The 21,564-nt window shown below is 43.7% G+C and overlaps 1 protein-coding gene and 1 long non-coding RNA gene across 5 annotated transcripts in view; one reads left to right on the plus strand and one right to left on the minus strand.

The window, feature by feature from the left end:
- The window catches only part of LOC137541790 (uncharacterized), a 318,006-nt gene that overhangs the window by 95,315 nt on the left and 201,127 nt on the right, over positions 1-21,564 (plus strand). The window lies entirely within an intron of this gene.
- The window catches only part of LOC137541786 (cadherin-like protein 26), a 136,024-nt gene that overhangs the window by 63,032 nt on the left and 51,428 nt on the right, over positions 1-21,564 (minus strand). For all 3 annotated transcript variants that reach the window (XM_068263293.1, XM_068263291.1, XM_068263292.1), the window contains exon 3: positions 10,778-10,873. In XM_068263293.1, coding sequence (XP_068119394.1) covers positions 10,778-10,873 — 96 coding nt within the window. The remainder of the gene's footprint in view (positions 1-10,777; positions 10,874-21,564) is intronic.

The raw sequence follows: 21,564 nt of genomic DNA on the forward strand, positions 1-21,564 counted from the left end.
CACACATTGATTCTGTCTCTGTGCTCTCTCTCTTTAGGGGCTATCTTGCCTTGTGTTGCTTCTTTTCGTACAATTTCCATCTGGCAATTGTGGCAGCGTAGAGGGTTTATTCCTCTGCACTCCACAGCTCCATCTGCCGGTGGGAATTCCCCTCTACTGGTGCTTGCACCAAAAGCTGGGTTCTATTATTTTGACACGCTTGTGGAGGACTTCCGCAGTGTCAGCGTACGTCTTGTGCGCTGACCACGAAGATATCCCACAATCGTTACAAAACCCCGATCTGAGGTTTAACTGGAAAAGAAATCTGGTGACCTCCCAGAACTGGTTTCGGACTGAGCCCAGCAACTTGTGTGAAGGTGGGTAACATAGGAGCCCCCCAACCCATGAAATATGAAGATAATATGGAAATTATTAATTCTTGGGTTACAATCAGGTCAGCTGTCCCTAGTGAAAGCAGCAATATCTTTTTGGCCAAGTGGGAGGAGTAATACATCTATGGGGACAGAAATCCCTTTAGATGTGATATGAGGGCATGGTCCAGGTATGTGGATGATGTGTTGGTAATTTGTGGTTCCACCAGGGACCGTTTCAGTTCCTTTATGGAATATTTGGACAAAAATGACAGGAATATGTTATTTCCGAGAGAATGAGGTGGAGACAGGGTCAATTTTCTCCACCTTACCTTGGAGGTTCACAATGGTGCATTCATTTCCAGGGGATATAGGAAGGATACGGCCACCAGCTCAGTTCTCCATCATGACAGCTACCATCCCCCCCCCCCCCCCCCCCCCAATGTCAAATAAGCGATACCCTACAGTCAATTTCTTAGGCTTAGGAGAAATAACTCTCGGGTTTCAGACTTTGAGATCCAGGCAGATGAGATGAGGAACAGATTTATTGAAGAAGGTTATGGGGTACAGGATCTTGAAGTGGCTCTGGAAAGAGCTAGATCAATGGATAGAGGGGAGCTACTTAGAGAAAAGATGGTAGAGCAGGAAGATAGGTTTGTTATGACCTTTGACTATTCACCTATGGCCAATAGAGTTAAAGAGATCATAGCCAAAAATTGGTATATCTTGGAGCAGGATTGTGGCTTTGGACCTAAGATCCAACAACCACCTATTATGGCATACAGAAGAAGTCCTACCTTGGGATCACTTGTTACTAGGAGTGAGTTTGTTAAACCTCAGACCAAATCATGGTTGGGAGCAAAAAAAGTTCAGGCATGTTATCCATGTGGACATTGACCTACATGTGATCATGTAAATAAAACTAAAAATGTACGGTTGGGAGACATTAAGTTCCAAATTAAGGATTTCATGAGATGTAGAACTGAGTTTGTGGTCTATGCCCTCCTATGTCCCTGTCTATTCTTCTATATAGGAAAAACTACTCGCCCGATGAGGGAAAGATTAGTAGAACATATTAGGTTTATCAGGAAGGGCAAAGGTAGGGTTCCAAGACTGGTTGAACGTTTCAAAGAAGTGCATCAAAGTGATCCCACCCAGTTGAAGATAGTTGGACTGTTTTCAGTAATAACCCCCCAGAGAGGAGGGGATAGGGAGAGACTTCTTTCTCAAAGACAGTCAACCTGGATCTCAAGAACCAATGCTATGGGCCCGTTAGGGTTCAATGATCGGAATGAACTAAGTGTTTTTCTGCAAAAGAACTAATTATCATTACTATTTATTGATGGTTGTTTTTTCCTCCTTCCCTCTTTTTTGGTGTTGGTGTACCACTTTTTGGTGATTCTTTCTAGTCCTTTATAAATGTTGATTACTTGCCAATATTTGATTACCTCTCCTTGGTACCTGGTGCTTTCCTCTTTTGATGTGGAAGGTCTGAACAAAAGGCTCCCCCCTGGATAGCTTGCTCTTTGCGATCTAAGTTACCACCTCCACTAGTGTAGTTCCCATTGCACGGTGCTTTATGCTCCCTCTGACGTAGGACGGCAGAAATGCCATCTTCCGGGTGGATGGAGTGTTACCAGGCGTCAGTCTGGTTACCATGACAGTGACGCTCTATGAGTGCCGCTGAATGTGGTATGCGCAGCCGTGATTTGCCGACAGTTGTGGGCGGTGCTCCGTAGTGACACATGCTTACGCTGGAGGACGTGGGACATGCACTGGCTCAGCGGGCAGTAGTGGGCGTATCCCTATAGGGTAACTTAAGACGCACAGTATGCCCGTGGCATTTGAGCCTTATCCCCGCCATGGAGAGCACCACTCCGTGAGGAAGCTACTTCAGCGAAACAATTGCCAACCAGATGGGTCTCTGTGAGTGTTGACATCGGACTGGTGATATATTGCGATTGTTTACAATAAGCTGTACTTAAAAGTTTTCACCATGCAAGCTCTGCTAATAAATGTGGCAGTTTAAACCAGTTGTTGCCCATGTGGAAATGTTGTTTGTGGCCGAAAGCAGCTATTTGGATAGATAGAATCAGTTCCTCTCAGCTCTGGAGCGAGGCGTGAATGTTGGGGACAGTTTTCTTCTAAGAAAACTTGGTTTACAATATCTGTCAGTGGAGTAACCATTTATGGCTAGTTACACAGCAAGGATATTTGGACACAAGTTAATTGCATTCTTTGAAACTGGCTTTGAAGCTAAGGTAATTACTTCTGCCATTTTGGTTCTGGCAGAGCAAGGAAAAGTTTGATTGTTAGCTGCTTGCGACTCTGCAATTGAAATATGTGTCCTCTGAGGCTGTGAAATCTGCGCATGAGGCTTGCGAAAAGCGTTTGTGACTTGGCAAGGCATCACACCAACAACCACTCCCTGCTTGCGGGAATATGGCTGCAACTACGTAATTGTAACAAATAGGGGAACAATCCACTACAGTGTTCTCCCCAGAAATTTCTTTCTAGCTGGGTGGCATGAAAAAGTAGCTGGGTTGAGCGTGACAGAGGAATGCAGGGCCGGTGCTTCTCTGCGCAACTGTTCTTACAGTATAGGAGGAGGATTAGGAGGCAAGCTGATGACAGCTGGGGGGCACAACAAAAGAGCCAGGGGAGAACACTGCACTACACCAACCAAATATATTTAGTAAGGTTCAGAGCACCGAGACAGTATCCAAAGCAAGCACCATGCCTGAAGCCCAGCAGCTGAAGATCCTGGTGTGCCATTTTAGCTGGTTCTCCCGTTCCTTACAAACTAGTGGATATGACCAAGAGTGGCTGCGAAAATCATCTCAAATGGACTAGCTCCAAAAAGTCTGGTAGGTCTGTATGGGAGTGTGACGGATTCACCTGCGACAGATGCACACCTCACATGAAAGTACATGCACAAAGGCATTCTGCCGAATTCCCTTTTACATTTTCTTTTTGCTTAAAAACAAAAATGTGTCTATAGAAGGTGTTTACACTTCCCATAGGCAGAGTTGTAAAACTCCCCTCCCGGGAAAAGCCATAAAACCATTACTTCTTCCTAGCAAGCCTGGTTCCCCCATGTAATGACTCCTCAGACGTTCTCTGATACAGACTTCACAAGAATACTGATAAGAAAGTCAGGGAACCAGAAAACAGATCCCTGTCATAAACCACTGTCCTTTCCACACTAAAATATCCTGTAATTCCCCCCTACTATATTTATTTCAGCATTGTGACATAATTTGAGGAATATTTTGAAGTAGCATAGGAGCAGCAGGTCACAGCTCACAGTGAATTATATGCCAAGGTCGATACACCTTTGAAGAGGTTAATGATTCTTATAGCTTGTCCACAGCCTGAGATATCGATCCCCTAGACAGGGAATCTGGTAGACCAGGCATGATTGGTATCCATGATTTAAGCAAATTATGATAGAGCCTTAAAGGGAACATAAACTGAGAAGGATATGGATGTCTCCTTTTAAACCATACCAGTTGCCCGGCAGTCCTGCTGATCTCTTTCACTGCAGTAGTGGTTGAATCACAGACCTGAAACAAGCATGCAGCTAATCCAGTCTGACGTCAGTCAGAGCACCTGATCTGCATGCTTGTTCAGGGGATGTGGCCAAAAGTATTGGAGACACAGGATCAGCAGGAGAGTCAGGAAACTGGTATTATTTGAAAAGGAAAAAATCCATATCCTTCTCTGTTTAGGTTTCCTTTAAGTGTTGTTTATTTTATCATCTGCTGGACATCCTTTTTGTATTGTGTGTGTGGACTCACCAATCAATCCAAAGGGTTACTTTGCCTGCGGTGTTGAATACCTTCAGAATCCCCTCAGTGCCTGAGGGATGAATGGTAATCTGTGACAAAGGTATCAGGAAATGGAGGGTGGCATCACAGGGAGCTGAATAAACATTACATTAAAATAAGAACATGAGGTTCCAGGAAAGTCTAAAGGGGCCCATACACCTAACGATTTTCCAGCCGAAATACAGGCCGCTTCGATCACAGTGATCGAAACGGCTGTGAAATCTCTGCGCACACTGCTAACAGAATGATGGATTTCCGTCTGAAATCCATCGTTCCCGTCGACTCCCGTCGATCCATCCGTGCGGAAGATTTTTCTCGATCGTGAGCGGGTCGGGAGTGCATCGATAGCGGTGTTCAAATGCCCGACGACCGACGCAATACAGCGGAGATACATTACCTGCTTCGCCGGCGCGAGTACCCGCTGTCACCTCCCGGCTGGCATCTTTTCCGCATCGCGGCATCCGGCATAACTTCCTGTGTCACTGCAGTGACAGCGGAAATACAAATAGAGGGCACTCTATTTGAACTTCCGCTGTCACTGGAGTGACATAAAGTTATATGCGGATGCCGGATGTGTGATGCGGAAGGTGATGGGAGAAGATGCCAGCCGGGAGCCGATGCGGTGAAGATGCCGGGACCAGGCGGAGAAGAAGACAGCGGTGGACCAGGGGGCTCGCACCGGCCGGAACAGGTAATGTATGCGGGGGGGGGGGGGGGGGGCAGCGGCAGCTCCACAGACTGTGATCAGATTCGATCAGAGAGGGATCTATCTTTTGGTCGAATCTGATGGCAAATCGACCAGTGTATGGCCACCTTTATTTAGAATAAAAAATCGAGAAGGTCCGCACACTCAATCGATCCAAGATCAAGGTTTATTCAACCAATTGTGACATATGTCCACTCCATAAACCAACGACTCGTTTCGGGGCCCCGTAGGGTCCCTTTTGTCAAGGTAAAGCAAAATACCATTCTTTATTGCTTTACCTTGACAAAGGGGACCCTACGGGGCCCCGAAACGAGTCATTGGTTTATGGAGTGGACGTGTCACATTTGGTTGAATAAACCTTGATCTTGGATCGATTGAGTGTGCGGACCGTCTCGATTTTTTACTTGCAGTCTACAATGGTCCAGCACCTCCATGGTGGTAAAAAAAATCAAAAAAACAAGTAAATAAGAATCCCACCCCCAGATTGGCAGGGCTTATTTATACACTCATTACTGAAATCTTAATGGCTGCATTAAGGCTTAGCGATTACACCGGCTATTTTGTGAACGTTCAGAGAAACAGGTGCACAGACAGGAAGATCTGTCAACATTAACGCCTTACAGAACGGAAATCAGTGGCTAGAGTTGCCACGTTTGCTAAAGAATTTAGCAAGTTATTAGTTCGAACCTGAAGGTAAAAATAATCTGATCAGGTAAACAATGCCAGTGACAGACCTTATTCTAAATAAAAGTCCAAGAAAAATCAAAATGAGGATCGCACACCACCATGGAGGTGCTGGACCATTGTAGACTGCAAGTAAAAAATCGAGACGGTCCGCACACTCAATCGATCCAAGATCAAGGTTTATTCAACCAATTGTGACATATGTCCACTCCATAAACCAACGACTCGTTTCGGGGCCCCGTAGGGTCCCTTTTGTCAAGGTAAAGCAAAATACCATTCTTTATTGCTTTACCTTGACAAAGGGGACCCTACGGGGCCCCGAAACGAGTCATTGGTTTATGGAGTGGACGTGTCACATTTGGTTGAATAAACCTTGATCTTGGATCGATTGAGTGTGCGGACCGTCTCGATTTTTTACTTGCAGTCTACAATGGTCCAGCACCTCCATGGTGGTGTGCGATCCTCATTTTGATTTTTCTTGGACTTTTATTTAGAATAAGGTCTGTCACTGGCATTGTTTACCTGATCAGATTATTTTTACCTTCAGGTTCGAACTAATAACTTGCTAAATTCTTTAGCAAACGTGGCAACTCTAGCCACTGATTTCCGTTCTGTAAGGCGTTAATGTTGACAGATCTTCCTGTCTGTGCACCTGTTTCTCTGAACGTTCACAAAATAGCCGGTGTAATCGCTAAGCCTTAATGCAGCCATTAAGATTTCAGTAATGAGTGTATAAATAAGCCCTGCCAATCTGGGGGTGGGATTCTTATTTACTTGTTTTTTTGATTTTTTTTACCAAATCCCTTGGAGTAGCTGAAGGTAAATAAATCTGTCATCTGTAACACGCTTCTCTCTCTCTGCTGCTGCTGCTCACCTTTTCATATTATAATTATTGCAGAGTGAGTATTTTATTTTTATTTCTAAGAAAGTATTTCTACATTGCCTTCCGCAGTTTTGTGCATCGCTAACTTAACCTGAGTAAAACACCGTAAGATTCAGCGGCTGATGTTTGCTTAAACACAAAAGCAACAATCATCCTTTGTAATCTACCTGGGGTGGGGGATTCAGGGAGAGAAGAATCAGCCCGACACTTTTTTGATGTTTTTAACACGGTAGTAACATTTGTACATGCTTGGACTGTGTTTTTTTTTTTTTTTCTATTTTCTCTTTTATTTAGATCAAGTGAAAAGGTGTGAAAGCTGATGTATATCCAGTAGCAGGTGTTCCCTGCGGAGCTGTAGGCTGTTTTTGAAGTGTGGCCATTAATGTATAGAATCTGAATATCCATCACACCATCTGTTATAGGTATGAGTTGTTTCAGCTTAATTACTCCGGCTTCCTATCTGCGGTGGTACACGATTATGATTGGTAACGGCATGATGGCAAAGCTAACGCATCAGCCGGTGACGCTGGTTCGCTCAACTACTTTTGCCTTTAAAGGGAGATTCCGCTTCCAATAAGTAAAATACAAATTGTCATAAACCTACATCTGTGCTGCACAAGTCTTCAGCTAGCAAATAATTTCCAAATCTGACAGTAAGGTCAAATCACTCTTCTTAGCAACCTTGGTGAGATATCACCCTCCAATTCCTGTTCCCTTTGCCATGGCTTACCATTCAACCCACAGACACTGAGGGAATTCTGAAGGCATCCAGCACTGTAGGCAAAGTTACCTTTTGGATTGGTTGGTGCGTCCACACATAATACAATCGATACAATCTGCAATATCGTCCAGAGATCGGGTAAGCTGCCACCACTTCTCATTTGAGCGTGAGAAGACAATATTCTAACTCTAGTTAGTCCTGTAGGAAAAAGTGTTATTGCAATCTAACTAGACATAACAATATATATAATAAAACTATTATGGTAATGTTCTCTACGAAAGGCAGGATTCTTTGCAGAGGATACTTAGAACAAGTGCTTAGACTGAAATGGATAATTCATTTATTTCATTATGAAATCATTAGTCTTGCACTGAATTTTCTTGTTGAAAAAGGCATTTTTGATTACAAGAACATTTTTGCAAAAATACATTGTATTTTCTCAATATGGGGAAACTGCAAAAAATCTTTATTTTTACCACGAAGATGCAAAAAAACATTTATTTTTGGTGCGAACATTTTTTTTTTACCACAACAATTCCCCCCCAAAAATCACTAAATTATTACAAAATGATTTTCTATAGCATTTACTTTTGAAAGTCGAATTTAACATTATTTTCATAAAAATGTTCACTCATCACTGGAAATTATGCAAAAAGTTATTACAGAAAGTTGTCAAAAACATCTAACAAAAAAAGTACGTGAAAAAGTACTCTGTATTTTCTTGATTTCTTGTGGCTTAACCACTTAATGACAATCTATTGTATTAAAACATCATGTTTTACCCTGTTAGGCCTAGTGCACACCAGAGCGGTTTCCGCTGCGGTTTGCGATCCGCTTGCGGGTGCGGATCCGCTAGGGTAATGTATTTCAATGGGCTGGTGCACACCAGAGCGGGAGGCGTTTTGCAGAAACGCATACTCCCGGGCTGCTGCAGATTTTGGATTGCGGAGGCGTTTCTGCCTCAATGTTAAGTATAGGAAAAACGCAAACCGCTCTGAAAAACGGCACTTCAGAGCGGTTTGCCGGCGTTTTTTGTTACAGTAGCTGTTCAGTAACAGCTTTACTGTAACAATACATGAAATCTACTACACCAAAAACGCTTCACAAAACCGCAAAATGCTAGCTGAAACGCTACAGAAAAAGAATAAAAAGCGTTTCAAAATCTGCTAGCATTTTGCGGATCTGCTAGCGGTTTTTGGTGTGCACCAGGCCTTAATGGCAACATGACGTTTTAATACGTTGCGCGTTCCCACCGCCGCTCTGCACGTGTGCGTCCCGCTCCCGCCGCCATTTCCATTGGGATTCCGTGCTGAGTGATTGGGGAAGAGGACCGAGCGGTCCTCTACCCAATCTCAATACCTGGAGTGAATGGACGTGACCACGAACAGCGGACGTGTCTATTCATAAAACAGGAAGCCGACACAGTGTAATAAATTGTAAAAAAAGAAAAAAAAAGTGATCACTTCCTATAACGGGAGAGTGTTCACTTCCACCATCTTGTGCCCAAAAAGTATATTACACATACAGGGACATACATACATACACAATATAAAAAAATAACTTACACTTCCAAAGTTAAAAAAAAAAAAAATACTTGTAAAAAAAAAAAAATCCGCTTAAAAAAAATACATAAATAGTTGCCTTAGGGACTCTTTTTTTAATCCATATTTTATGAGAGAAAATTACCGGTACTTTTACTTTACTACATAGGGGCTTGTAATTATGGACTGGACAACAAAAAAAGTAAGCAGAAAAATAACACCTATATTTCAAAATAATAAATTGTTGCCATACATTGTGATAGGGACAAAATTTTGAAAAGTTTAATAATCGGGACAACTGGGCAAATAAAATGTCGGCTTTATCCACAGGAGAATATTTAATTTTAAAACTATAATGGCCTAAAACTGAGAAATAAAGATTTTTTTCCATTATTTTTGTGTTTTTCCCATTAAAACACATTTAGAATGAAAAAATACTTAGCAAAATATACTATCCACAGAAAGCCTAATTGGTGGCGAAAAAAACGAGGTATAGATCATTTTCTTGTGATAAGTAGTAATAAAGTTATTAGGGTATAAAAGGGAGGAGCACTGACTGGTGAAAATTGCGCTGGTCCATCAGGGTAAAAACCCTTGGAGGTGAACTGGTTAAAAGGCATTTTATTGACCAGTTTAAAAATTTCACCTAGGAGAAAACGCAGGAGAAAAAGTTAATTGCATATGGGCCCAAGAATGTTGGTAGAAAGTTATTTGTAAAAAGTCCAAAGATGAGCCCGGGTCCAACTGGGCTAGCAGATGGATCTGGGATGGATGGGATCAGCATGGAAGGACTGTAACAGTGTGTGTTCAGAATTTTAACCCCATTTCTTTGGGGTTGGAGATTGTAATGAGACATGGGCAGACTCTGTCATCTGATCTGCCCCCTCTCAGTAGAGGAAGAAAGAGTTATGCAATATCTGGAAATGTCATATGACAATACATCAGACAGGAATTATAATAACAATAATCCATTCCTCCGATTCTCTGCTGTCCATAGATATCAAACACTGGGTAAAAATTATGTTGTATTTCAGGGAAACCATTATCTTCTTTGCAGAATATTCTACAATTAAGATTGAAGACTTGACATGTTCATATTGTGACCAGTGACAATCCCACTAAGTTTCGTATGGATAGCATAAAGAAAAGTATGAAATGAGAGAAAACCTGTATTTACTTATTTATAGGTGAGCTAGAGTTTACATCAAATTCCATCTCCCCCTTGACAGGACATGTAGATCACTTATTTAATCCAGCCTGGCGGATTTATTGATCTGGCTGCCTTTCTGTGAATGACAATTGACCTCTCTGGGGTATATAATGACAAGACAAGACAAATAACATTTATATTGCGCTTTTCTCCTTGCGGACTCAAAGCGCCAGAGCAGAGCAGCAGCCACTAGGGCGCGCTCTATTGGCAGTAGCAGTGTAAGGGAGACTTGCCAAAGGTCTCCTACTGAATTAGTGCTGGCTTACTGAACAGGCAGAGCCGAGATTCGAACCCTGGTCTCCTGTGTCAGAGGCAGAGCCCTTAACCATTACACCATCAGCCAACTGCATACATGGCCCATACTCACGGGCTACAATTGTCGCTGCAACACACGGCGCGCGACAGGTTGCCCATGAGTATGCCGCGTTGCACGGGCGCGCACCCCGAACTGTCGCTCGTCGCTGATGTCGCCAGGCGATTGAACCGCTCAATCGCCTGGCGACAGTCGCCGCCGCAACTGTCGCTAGTCCGCGTGAGTACGCGGACTAGCGACAGCAACAAGATAGGATTACATTGGGCTTCCGGCGCGGGGAGGAGCAACAGCGACAGCTTCCGCTGCATCAGTTGCCAGGTCCCTCCGCCGTGTGTATGCGGAGCGACCTGGTGACGAGCTGTCGCTGGCCTGTCGCGCATACGCTCACGTGTGCTGGCGACAGGCCAAACAGTTGCCCGTGAGTATGGGCCATAATGTTCACCTTGCTCAAGACTTTGACACACAAACTTTTTTTTTCTCTTTATGGAAGTAGCATTTTGTAAAACAAACACACACACAGAGGCTGTGTGATCTCTTACCGTGCCAATCAGCTTTGGATAAGGACCAGGTAGCTCCTCTTGAAGTGAAAAGGTATCAATTATCCAGTCTCTCTTGTGGCGATGCCGTGAGTGACCCTATAGAAAGATACAAACAGTGACTCTGATTATATATGAGAACTCGCACACAAATAACCCCACACACCATATGCAATTACCTTTTTCTCCTGTGTTTTCTCCTAGGTGATCTTTTTACACCTTGTTATCAAAATGCATTTTAAACCATCAGCAAGCAAAAAAAAATACTTACATTATTTTGAAAGTGCTTTTTCACCTACATTTTGATACATTTTTTCATTGCAAAGTGCTGAAAAGTTATTTGAAAAAGAAGTTGAAAAATTATCCCCAGGGAGAAAAAATGAATTGCATATGGGCCACTGTGTGCAAAGTCTCCCTCTACAGATCTCTCCACAGAGCTTGGTTTGTAGAACCTTTCTTGAATACTATGGGCCTGATTCACAAAGCGGTGCTAACAGTTAGCACGCTGGTGAAAAGCCCTTTATCATGCCTAAACTCAGTTTAGGCATGATAAGTTTAGGTGTGATAAGTTTAGGCATGATAAGTTTAGGCATGATAAGTTTAAGCACCAACTGGGTAAGCACCGCAGCGCACAGCTGATCAAAAGTTTTGCGCTAGTAAAGTCTGGTGCACTTCGCATAGAGTTTAATGGCGCTGCTTTGCGTGCGGGACTTTGCGCGCGATCTAAACTTATCTAAACTTATCACGCCTAAACTTATCACGCCTAAACTGGCTTTTCACCAGCGTGGTGCAATGGTTATCACGCCTAAAGTCTCTAACTGGGTTAGCACCGCATTGTAAATCGAGCCCTATCTCTCTCTCTCTCTCTCTCTCTCTCTCTCTAGAACTAGCTCCCTCTTTAGTACTCTCTCGCTCCAGAACTTTCTCTTTTTCTCTCTAGCGCTCTCACTCTTTCTAGATCGCTGAAGAATGATAATGCAGTAGACCAACATTTAAAGGCTGAAATACTTATTCATAACTGCTTTGGCTGACATTATGTACAGCATAACTTTTCAAGATTGGACTGTTGACATTGACATTCAAATCCCTACACAATTTGGGCTCTGGGTACCTGAAGGACTTGCTGACATTGCACCACACCTCTCACAACCTCACATCAGCAGGATCCATATACTTGGTCACTCCCAGAGTGCACCTCAAAACCTTTGGAGCCAGAGCTTTCTGCCATGCTGTCTCTACCATTTGGAATTCCCTACCACACCCAGCGGTGCTTTTTGGTAACCTGAAAAATATAACCCTATATCTGCCTTTATTTACCTTAAAGAGAATCTGTACTCTAAAATGTTTACAGCAAAAAGCATACCATTCTATTCATTATGTTCTCCTGGACCCCTCTGTGCTGTTTCTGCCACTCTCTGCTGCAATCCTGGCTTGTAATTGCCAGTTTTAGGCAGTGTTTGCAAACAAACTAGCCAGCTTGTGATAGGCTCACATAAGCAGAGTGTGTGAGTCATACAGAGCCTGCAGGGGGCCTGCAGAGGGTGTATATCACTTCTATCCAATCACAAGCAGCCCTGCACATTCCACACATTCCAGCCTTAACCCGACAGAGCTAACAGAAGAAAACAGATTAGATCATATAACAGAGATAACACAGCCACTGTGCAATTAGGAAAGGCTGCAGTAAGCCAGAGCACATTAGAACAGGCAAAGGAACTTATAGGATAGAAGAACTTAGGCTGAACATTTTGTTGCAGAGTCTCTTTAAAGGAAAACTTAAGTCAAATAAAAAAAAATGACATTTACTCACCTGGGGCATCCCTCAGCACCCCGAAGTTGGATGGTGCCCTCGCAGCCCCGCTCCGATCGTCCTGTCCCCGCCGGCGGCTACTTCCGGTTCGGCGACAGCCGCCGACAGGCTGGGAACGCGGCTGATTTTCCGCGTTCCCAGCCGCTGCTATCACCCTCTATGCTGCTATAGCGTCTATATATACGCTATAGCAGCATAGAGGGTGATAGCAGCGGCTGGGAACGCGGAAAATCAGCCGCGTTCCCAGCCTGTCGGCGGCTGTCGCCGAACCGGAAGTAGCCGCCGGCGGGGACAGGACGATCGGAGCGGGGCTGCGAGGGCACCATCCAGCTTCGGGGTGCTGAGGGATGCCCCAGGTGAGTAAATGTCATTTTTTTTATTTGACTTAAGTTTTCCTTTAAACCTCTTCTAGAATAGCTAGACAACATTTACACTGTGCACATATTTCCTGTGCTTTCCTGTTCATTACAGCTGACAGTCCATTTAAAACAGGGGGCCCATTTATCAAAGTATGTGTTTTCCTGCATGTTAAAAAAAATCCACCTTGGTTATTTAGGTGCACAATGCATGTTATGCATTGGAAATACATGTGCTGCCGCTACAACAACACTTTTTTTTTTGTTAAGTAGTGTGAATTCAGCCTAAACAGAGGAGTTGAAGTCCTGGAAGATTACATCATTTCACAGGTAAAGACTGCAGCTATTTTTCTCTTTGAGTTGATGAATCGGTTGATGTGAAATTGGCTACGTTTGTCAGAATAGTTTTCAATGACTTTGAAGTAAAGAAAGATGCTATGAAAATGATTGCTTCAAAGGCCATATTGTGGGGTGAGGATATTTATTAAAAACTGAAGATATTCAAAGATACTAAATCCTGTCCTGCCTGCTCTCACCAGCACTTTGCTGAAGCAATGCACATTTAAGATGTTTTGTTTTTCCGATATCGTCCTTCTCCAGCAAGCAGTCTAGGAGGTCTTGGAACAAAATTATATCACAAAACCTTGATTAAGACACATTTTTTTGGCCCAATTTATTAAAACAAAGTTTTTCAGAGTTGATTGGTGAGCTTGAAATGGGGTATGGGAAGCCTCCATGGGGTCAGCAAAGAAAAAGTCCTCCAGAAGTTTATTCAGCTTCTTTCAACCATAGTAATATTTATAATACAAGAGCTTTAATAAAAGTAATGCTACAGGTGACATAACTTTTTTTTTAATTATTATTTACCATCATGGAGAATTTAAATTGTGCTTGGTATTAGAATACAAGATGTTTCAGAATATTTGAATTTGCAGGTGAATAATGAATTTCAAGTAACGTATCATCATTGAGTTCTTCACTTGATAAAGAGGGCCCATGGCTGTCCAACTTCTACAGAATGTTTATGGAGATAACCCCAGTGGCAAGAGCAATGTGCATGGATGGATGAAGGGGTTTCAGAAGAACAGGAAACCAGCACTGAAGACAAACTACAAAGTGTTGGAGACCATCAACTGACCACCCCTCATTTATCAAGAACTCAATGATAGCATGTTTCTTCTTCTTGGAATCTATCATTCACCTGCAATGAAGATAAAGATTCTAAAATGCCTGTATAGAAAAAAAAGTTATTTTACCAACTCGGGTAGATTTAACACCCTGTGTCAATCATTAAATAAGTTGTGCCTCCGTTTGCATTACTTTCGCTGCAGCCCACATAACAAATACTTCCGGAAATTCCAGGAGGGTGTAATAGCTCCATGTTTGTCCTGTTGGAAGATGTCACTGAAAAATGTAATGATTTTAAGTTTGAAACTTAAACAAATCATACCCAGAATATGTTTGTCTTTCCCTTGAGATAACCTTTTCAGATCATTTGGGCCTTTGGGAGGATAATTTGAGAAAGGAACAGTTTGAAGGCCTTTGTATGTTTTAAAAGCACTGACTGTAGAACCTCCATTATTACCCGGAGCAGTGCTTTTCGGCGCTGCTAGATTTGGGCGCAGCCGGTGCCACCATAGGCTACAATAGGAATCACAACTGCACAGCGCTCAGTGAGTAACGTCGGCGCCATTAGAAGACGGAGCCGAGGTTGCTTAAAAAACACAATAATTCAGCCTCCGGCAATCGCTGGAAGCCGAATTATATCATTCCCCACTATCCATGGCGGCCTGGAGGGGGAATAGTAATTAATACGTCCTGGACTTGTGCAGAAGCAGGATCAGCCATATACTACCGCGCCGATTTTAAATGTATGCATTATTACCCTGTGAAAGGGACAGATTTCTGATTGTAATTTCTCTCAAGAAGGAAGAACTTTGAAGATGTTTCTCTGATTTCAGGGCCATCGGACCTGTCTAAAGGTTTGCTTTTATTTCCAATCTCAGATATAAATGTTGTAGAGACATCCACATCAGTAGAAAAGGCATCTGAGAAATGGTTTGGCTGGGAAGAGCTCTGCTGATTCAATAAATGTCTGATCTGTAGTTTCAAAGGAAAGGTCTCCCCATTTGATTTCAGTTGCTCATCAAGTTAAGGCCTTCTTTGCATCCTCGTGTCTTTGTGATTCAGCATTTTCAAACATGAACTTTATAAAGAACAAATACAGGAGCAAGACTGACATTTGACCATCTGTACTCCTGAATCAGCCTTGTGGGGGTGAATTACTCTCCAGACATTAAAAAACTGGGAATGAAAGTTAATGCCAAGCTTCTCACTGAAGCTAACAAGGTGGGATAAGTATATATTTTATAGTGACATTTCAATTATATTTTCTACATTTTCTTGTGGACTTCTTTACTTTCATTAATGGAGCTTTGTTTGGTCGCTCTCTTCAAAAACAAAGAAACAAACAAAAATAAAATATTCCTTGGTGGTCAATGATGTCTTCCATTTTGCTCAGGTAGATCTCAAGCCTGTCTACATCCTGCAATCGCTGATTTAATGTCTGCAAATAGCCTGTGGCCAAGAACATGGGAAAGTTTGGAGAATACTTTGTAAAACGCTGCAGAAGATGCCAGCGCTGTATAAATACTAAATAATAATAATACTAGATTCCTAGGGTGCTCTCATTGGTTCTTCAAGCACTCTTGTGCTGGGGGTTTAGGTGGCATGGTGGGGCATAATGATGGCTTACATTGGTCCCTAGTGTTCCTGTCCTGATACACCTCCCCCTTCCCCTGACAGGTACCTATGGGTAACCAGTCCTTTACTGTAGTCCCACTCCCTTAGCATATACCTTGTTCTTAAGACAGGAGGTCTATTTTGGGGTACATCTTATCCCATGTTTTTTTTATATATCTGGTATCTTTTCCTACGAGAAGGGATTCCCCTTTCCTACTACTACTGGTATCCTTATTAGTTGGAACTCTACTGCACTCTTATTATTAGTCTACTTAGTCTACAGCGCTTTGAGTCCCCAGGGAGAAAAGCGCTATATAAATATTATTGTTATTGTTATTGTTACTTGTATGTGCGAGGTGACTAGTAAGAGCTCAACTCTATAGGTTTCAGTTGTATCTGGATGCTTAGACACTCTGGCTGCCTTCTTTTGACAATCTGTGCAGCATTATAAAGGGGATGTATCAACACCAGCACTCCTCTTTCCCTACTTGTTTTCCCTGTTCTAGCTTTTTCTTTTATATTACCACCCCTAATATAAGGCTTTAAGATCTACATAGGACTAGAGATGGCTCGAACCTCCGATTTTCGGTTCTCGAACTGCGAACGTGAACTTCCGCAAAAGTTCGGTTCGCGCAAACTTTTGCAAACCGCAGTAGACTTCAATGGTGAGGCGAACTTTGAAAACTAGAAACATTAATGCTGGCCACAAACGTGAAGGAAAAGATGTTTCAAGGGATCTAACACCTGGAGGGGGGCATGGCGGAGTGGGATACACACCAAAACTCACCGGGAAAAATCAGGATTTGACGCACAGCAGCGTTTTAAGGGCAGAAATCACATTTTATTGCTAAATTGGAGGCCTAAAGTGGTTTAAAACATCTTGCATGTGTATACATCAATCAGGGAGTGTAATTAGAGTACTGTTTTACACTGACAGACCAAACTCACTGTGTAAGGCACCGCAAACAGCTGTTTGTGTTGTGACGGCCGTGCTGGACTGGTGCGCACCATGGCCAGAGTGCAGGCGATGACGGTTTTCAAGCCCATATGGTCGGGCTGAGGTAGCTGAATGACAGAACAACAGTGACTGAGTGTCCAGCTGATCAAATTTAGTCTGTCCACAATGAAGCAACGACCTTATCTGGGGTTTGCCCCCCCGAGACACTCATATAGCCGGCGGTCGTTGCTTCATTGTGATACGCAAGCCCCTTCACCGCAGCAAGGTAACGATCACGAAGGGGAATTGACACATGCACATGCCTTATGTGTTGTTGTTGCAGCTGCAGTGCAGCCAGAAAAATTAGGCAGGCATGTACACGCACCAGAGAAATTATTATAGCGGCCGCTGCTAGCATCCATGCCTCATTCATTTTGATAAAGGTGAAGTACTGAACACTTTTGTGACTTAGGCGACTTCTCTTCTCAGTGAAAATGCATCCAGCTGCGCTGAAGGTCCTTTCTGACAGGACGCTTGAGGCAGGGCAAGACAGAAGTTGGATGGCAAATTGTGACAGCTTTGGAGACAGGTCAAGCCTGTGCATCCAGTAGTCCAAGGGTTCATCGCTGCTCACAGTGTCTACATCCACACTTAAGGCCAGGTAGTCGGCTACCTACCGGTCCAGGCGTTGGTGGAGGGTGGATTGCTGGAGTGTCCTGTCCTTGCTTGCGTGGACATGGGAGGAGGATTACTGGCAGTGGAACCTTTATTCCGTTGTGCTGTGACATCACCCTTAAACACACTGTAAAGCATAGTTGCCAGATTGTTCTGCATGTGCTGCATCCTTTCTGCCTTCAGGTGAGTTGGTAACATCTCCGCCACTTTGAGCCTATACCGAGGGACTAGTAGCGTGGCCACCCAGTACAGCTCATTTCCCTTGAGTTTTTTTTATATTGGGCCCCTCAACAGGCTGGACAGCATGAAAGACACCATCTGCACAAATTTGGATCCAGACGTATTATCCATCTCCTCTTGCTCTTCCTCAGTGACGTCCAGTAAGTTCTCCTCCTCCCCCCAGCCACGAACAATACCACGGGAACGTTGAGCAGCACAAGCCTCCTGCAATGCCTGCTGTGGTTGTTCTTCTGCCACCTCCTCCTCCTCCTCCAAAACAACGCCTTCCTCATCATCTGAGTCTGACTCCTCTTCCCCACACGACTCTTCTTCCTCCTCCTCCTCCCCCCTCTGTGCTACCGCAAGTGTTGAGGAAACATCTGGTTCTAATGAGAATTGATCCCAAAACTCTTCCTCCTGTTAATGTTCCTCTTCACGCTCCTTCACAGCTTGATCCACAACTCTATGCATGGCACGCTCCAGGAAAAAAGCATAGGGGATCAAGTCGCTGATGGCGCCTTCACTGCAACTCACCATGTTTGTCACCTCCTCTAACGGCCGCATGAGCCTGCAGGCATTTCGCATGAGTGTCCAGTTCTTGGGCCAGAACATCCCCATCTCCCCAGACTGTGTCCTTCTAGTTGTAGAGATACTGGGTGACGGCTTTCTCCTGTTGTAGCAGGCGGTCAAACATGACCAGGGTCAAATTCCAGCGAGTCGGGCTATCACAAATCAAGCATCTCACCGGCAAGTTGTTTCTCCGCTGAATGTCCGCAAAGCGTGCCATGGTCGTGTAAGACCGCCTGAAATGCCCACACAACTTCCTGGCCTGCTTCAGGACGTCCTGTAAGCCTGGGTACTTAGACACAAATCTCTGAATGATGAGATTCAGCACATGTGCCATGCACATGTGCCACTATTCAACTTTCCCAAATTCAAAGCTGAAATTAGATTGCTGCCACTGTCACACACCACGTTGTCAATGTCCAGTTGGTGTGAGGTCAGCCACTGATCCACCTGTTTGTTAAGAGCAGCCAGGAGAACTGCTCCAGTGTGACTCTCCACTTTGAGGCAAGACATGTCTAATATGGAGTGACACTGTCGTACCTGGCATGCAGCATAGGCCCTGGGGAGCTGGGGCCCGGCTGTGTAGCTGGAGAGGAGATCACAGCACCAGTAGAGTTGAAATGCCACTCAGCCAAGGAGGAGGAGGACGACAGAGAAGAGAATGTAGCAGGAGGAGAGGAGGTGGCAGCAGGCCTGCCTGCAAGCCATGGAGGTGTCACAAGTTCCGCTGCACAGCCACGTACTCCCTTGCTTGCCATCGGTCACAAGGTTGACCCAATGGGCTGTGTAAGTAATGTGTATGGCAAAAAAGCGTACAAGGACTGGCACTACGGCAGCGTGCAGTCAATATTATATCATGAAACAGTGGATAATGCAATTCCTGGGTATGTCACACGTACCAACACAGCCTGCTCAGGATCCAAATAGAAAAACAAGCATCAAGATCAATCCATGGGTAGAAATACATAGGTCCGGCACTGCATCATAGTTGTAAAAAGAGCTTTATTTCTAATGGCTCTTTCAATAGGTAAAAGTACATTTACATTCCATCAGATGTTTAGCACATACCCGTAGTGGTCAGATGAGGTTGTGGGGCATGGTGGTGGTGGTAACGGCCCGCCTAACGTCCGTTTCGCTTTACAGCGTCTTCAGAGGCAGTGTGGCAAATGCGGCTGTCCGTTTCCGGGTCTTATAGCAGGGGAAGAAACACTTCCGGTTCACTGCGCCGCATAACGCGTACGTAATTACGCATGTCGTCACTGACGTACGCATGCAAGCGTACTGGCGTCAGTGGCAGACACATCCTTAGCGGGAATAAAAAGCGTCATATCGCGTACGTAACTCCGCATACAACCACTGACGTGCGCATAGAGGCGCAATGTGTCAATGGAGGTTGCGTACCATGTACTGGGTTGCTTTCCCAGATCTCAGTTCAGCACTCCCACTACATGGCCACCAGATGGCATTACAAACGGGTGTGTGCTAATATACAGCATAAAAAATAGGGAATAAACGTGTAGCATTAGGGGACATATTCCAACCCAGCTAACATTGCTAGGAAGCCTAATGGAGCTATAAATGGGCGGAAATTCTGAATTAAAGACATTTATAAGTTTAATATTGAAAAATATTCAAAAATTCACATTAGATAGGTAATAAAGAGAAACCGCCTCATTCAGCTCCATTAACAACGTCCCAAAAATGCAGACGTATTACCCTACAACTTTAAAAACATATACAAGAAATAAAGAACTAAAGGACCTACTCTATACTCATTAAATTTATAGCACTAACTATGTTTTAAGGGTCTAAGAAGCATGCCATCTCTATACTCTCATTCAAGCCTAGGGGGCCCATAGCATCTGTCCTTATGATCCAGGATGACACTTTCCTTAGGAGTAATCGCTCTCTATCCCCTCCTCTACGTGATACTGGCATATGGTCTAAGCCAGCAAAAGTCACGCAATTTGGATTACTCCCATGGCTTGTTCTTACATGTTCTATGAGTCTTGGGCATCCTTTTCCTGATTCGATAGACCTAAAGTGCTCTAATACTCTCGTTTTCATCTCTCTTGTAGTCATGCCTGTATAGAAACGGTGACATGGGCACCATATAATGTAAACAACAAATTTTGTCTGGCATGTGAAAAAATATTGCACTTTTGTATCCACAGGACCCACTCGTATATTCCTTCCTTTACGTAATTGCATGCAGATAGAGCAGTGTCCACATCTAAAGTTTCCTTTTGTTTGACTCCTCTCTAGCCAATTCAATTCTCTCTGCATTATAAATTCGCTAGAGGTAACTTGATTACCTATAGTAGGGGCACGTCTAAAGGTGATTAGAGGTGGCTCTGTGTAGACCTCTTTCAAAGATGGATCTTGTTTTATAATGTTCCATTTGTCTAGAATGTTACGTCTAATTGTATCTGCCATGGGGGTATAGTCGAATGAAAACACTAGTCTCTCTCCTGCATTTTTACTATTCCCTCTTTTTTTCTTTTTCACTATATCTTTCCTATCAATCGAAATTGCTTTCTGCATTGCTTGATCCAGTTCCTGCTGGGTATAACCTCTATCCAGCAATTTAGTTTTTAGATCCATGGCTTGCTCTAGGAAATCTTCCATTGTAGTATTATTCCTTCGTAAACGCAAGAATTGTCCATATGGCAGTGACTTGAAGACATGAGATGGATGATAACTGGACCGGTGTAGAAATGTGTTTCCAGAGATTGGTTTCCTATATCCTTTTGCTATTAATTGATCATTATTGATACATAACTCCAGATCTAAAAAGGCTACTTTTTCTCTGCTATATTCATAGGTAAACTGCATATTATCTTTACCACTATTACCACGCTGTAAAGCGAAACGGACGTTAGGCGGGCCGTTACCACCACCACCATGCCCCACAACCTCATCTGACCACTACGGGTATGTGCTAAACATCTGATGGAATGTAAATGTACTTTTACCTATTGAAAGAGCCATTAGAAATAAAGCTCTTTTTACAACTATAATGCAGTGCCGGACCTATGTATTTCTACCCATGGAATGTGTAAGTAATGTACCTGCCCTGACCGTGCTTGGCAGACCAGGCATCCGTGGTCAGATAGAACCCTTGACCCAACACTGTGTGCCAGAGATGACACCACTTGCCTCTCAACTTCATGGTACAGTTTGGGTATCGCCTTTTTTGAGAAATAATTGCGGCCTGGCATCTTCCACTGCGGTGTCCCAATGGCCACAAATTTTCGGAAGGCCTCAGAGTCCACCAGCTGGTATGGTAACAACTGGCGAGCTAACCGTTCCGACAAGCCAACCAACCAACCCGGCTGTGACTAACCCCAACCTACTAAAAACTCTCCAAAAATGTGAATCCATTTCTGGGCTTAAACTGAATTATGATAAATTGGAATCTATGTTCAGTAACTACCCTGTAGGTATGGGGGGGGGGGATATATATCAATGATTTTTGGGTTCA

This window comes from Hyperolius riggenbachi, chromosome 12 (genome assembly GCF_040937935.1).
Source record: "Hyperolius riggenbachi isolate aHypRig1 chromosome 12, aHypRig1.pri, whole genome shotgun sequence".
In the NCBI taxonomy this organism is placed as follows: domain Eukaryota; kingdom Metazoa; phylum Chordata; class Amphibia; order Anura; family Hyperoliidae; genus Hyperolius; species Hyperolius riggenbachi.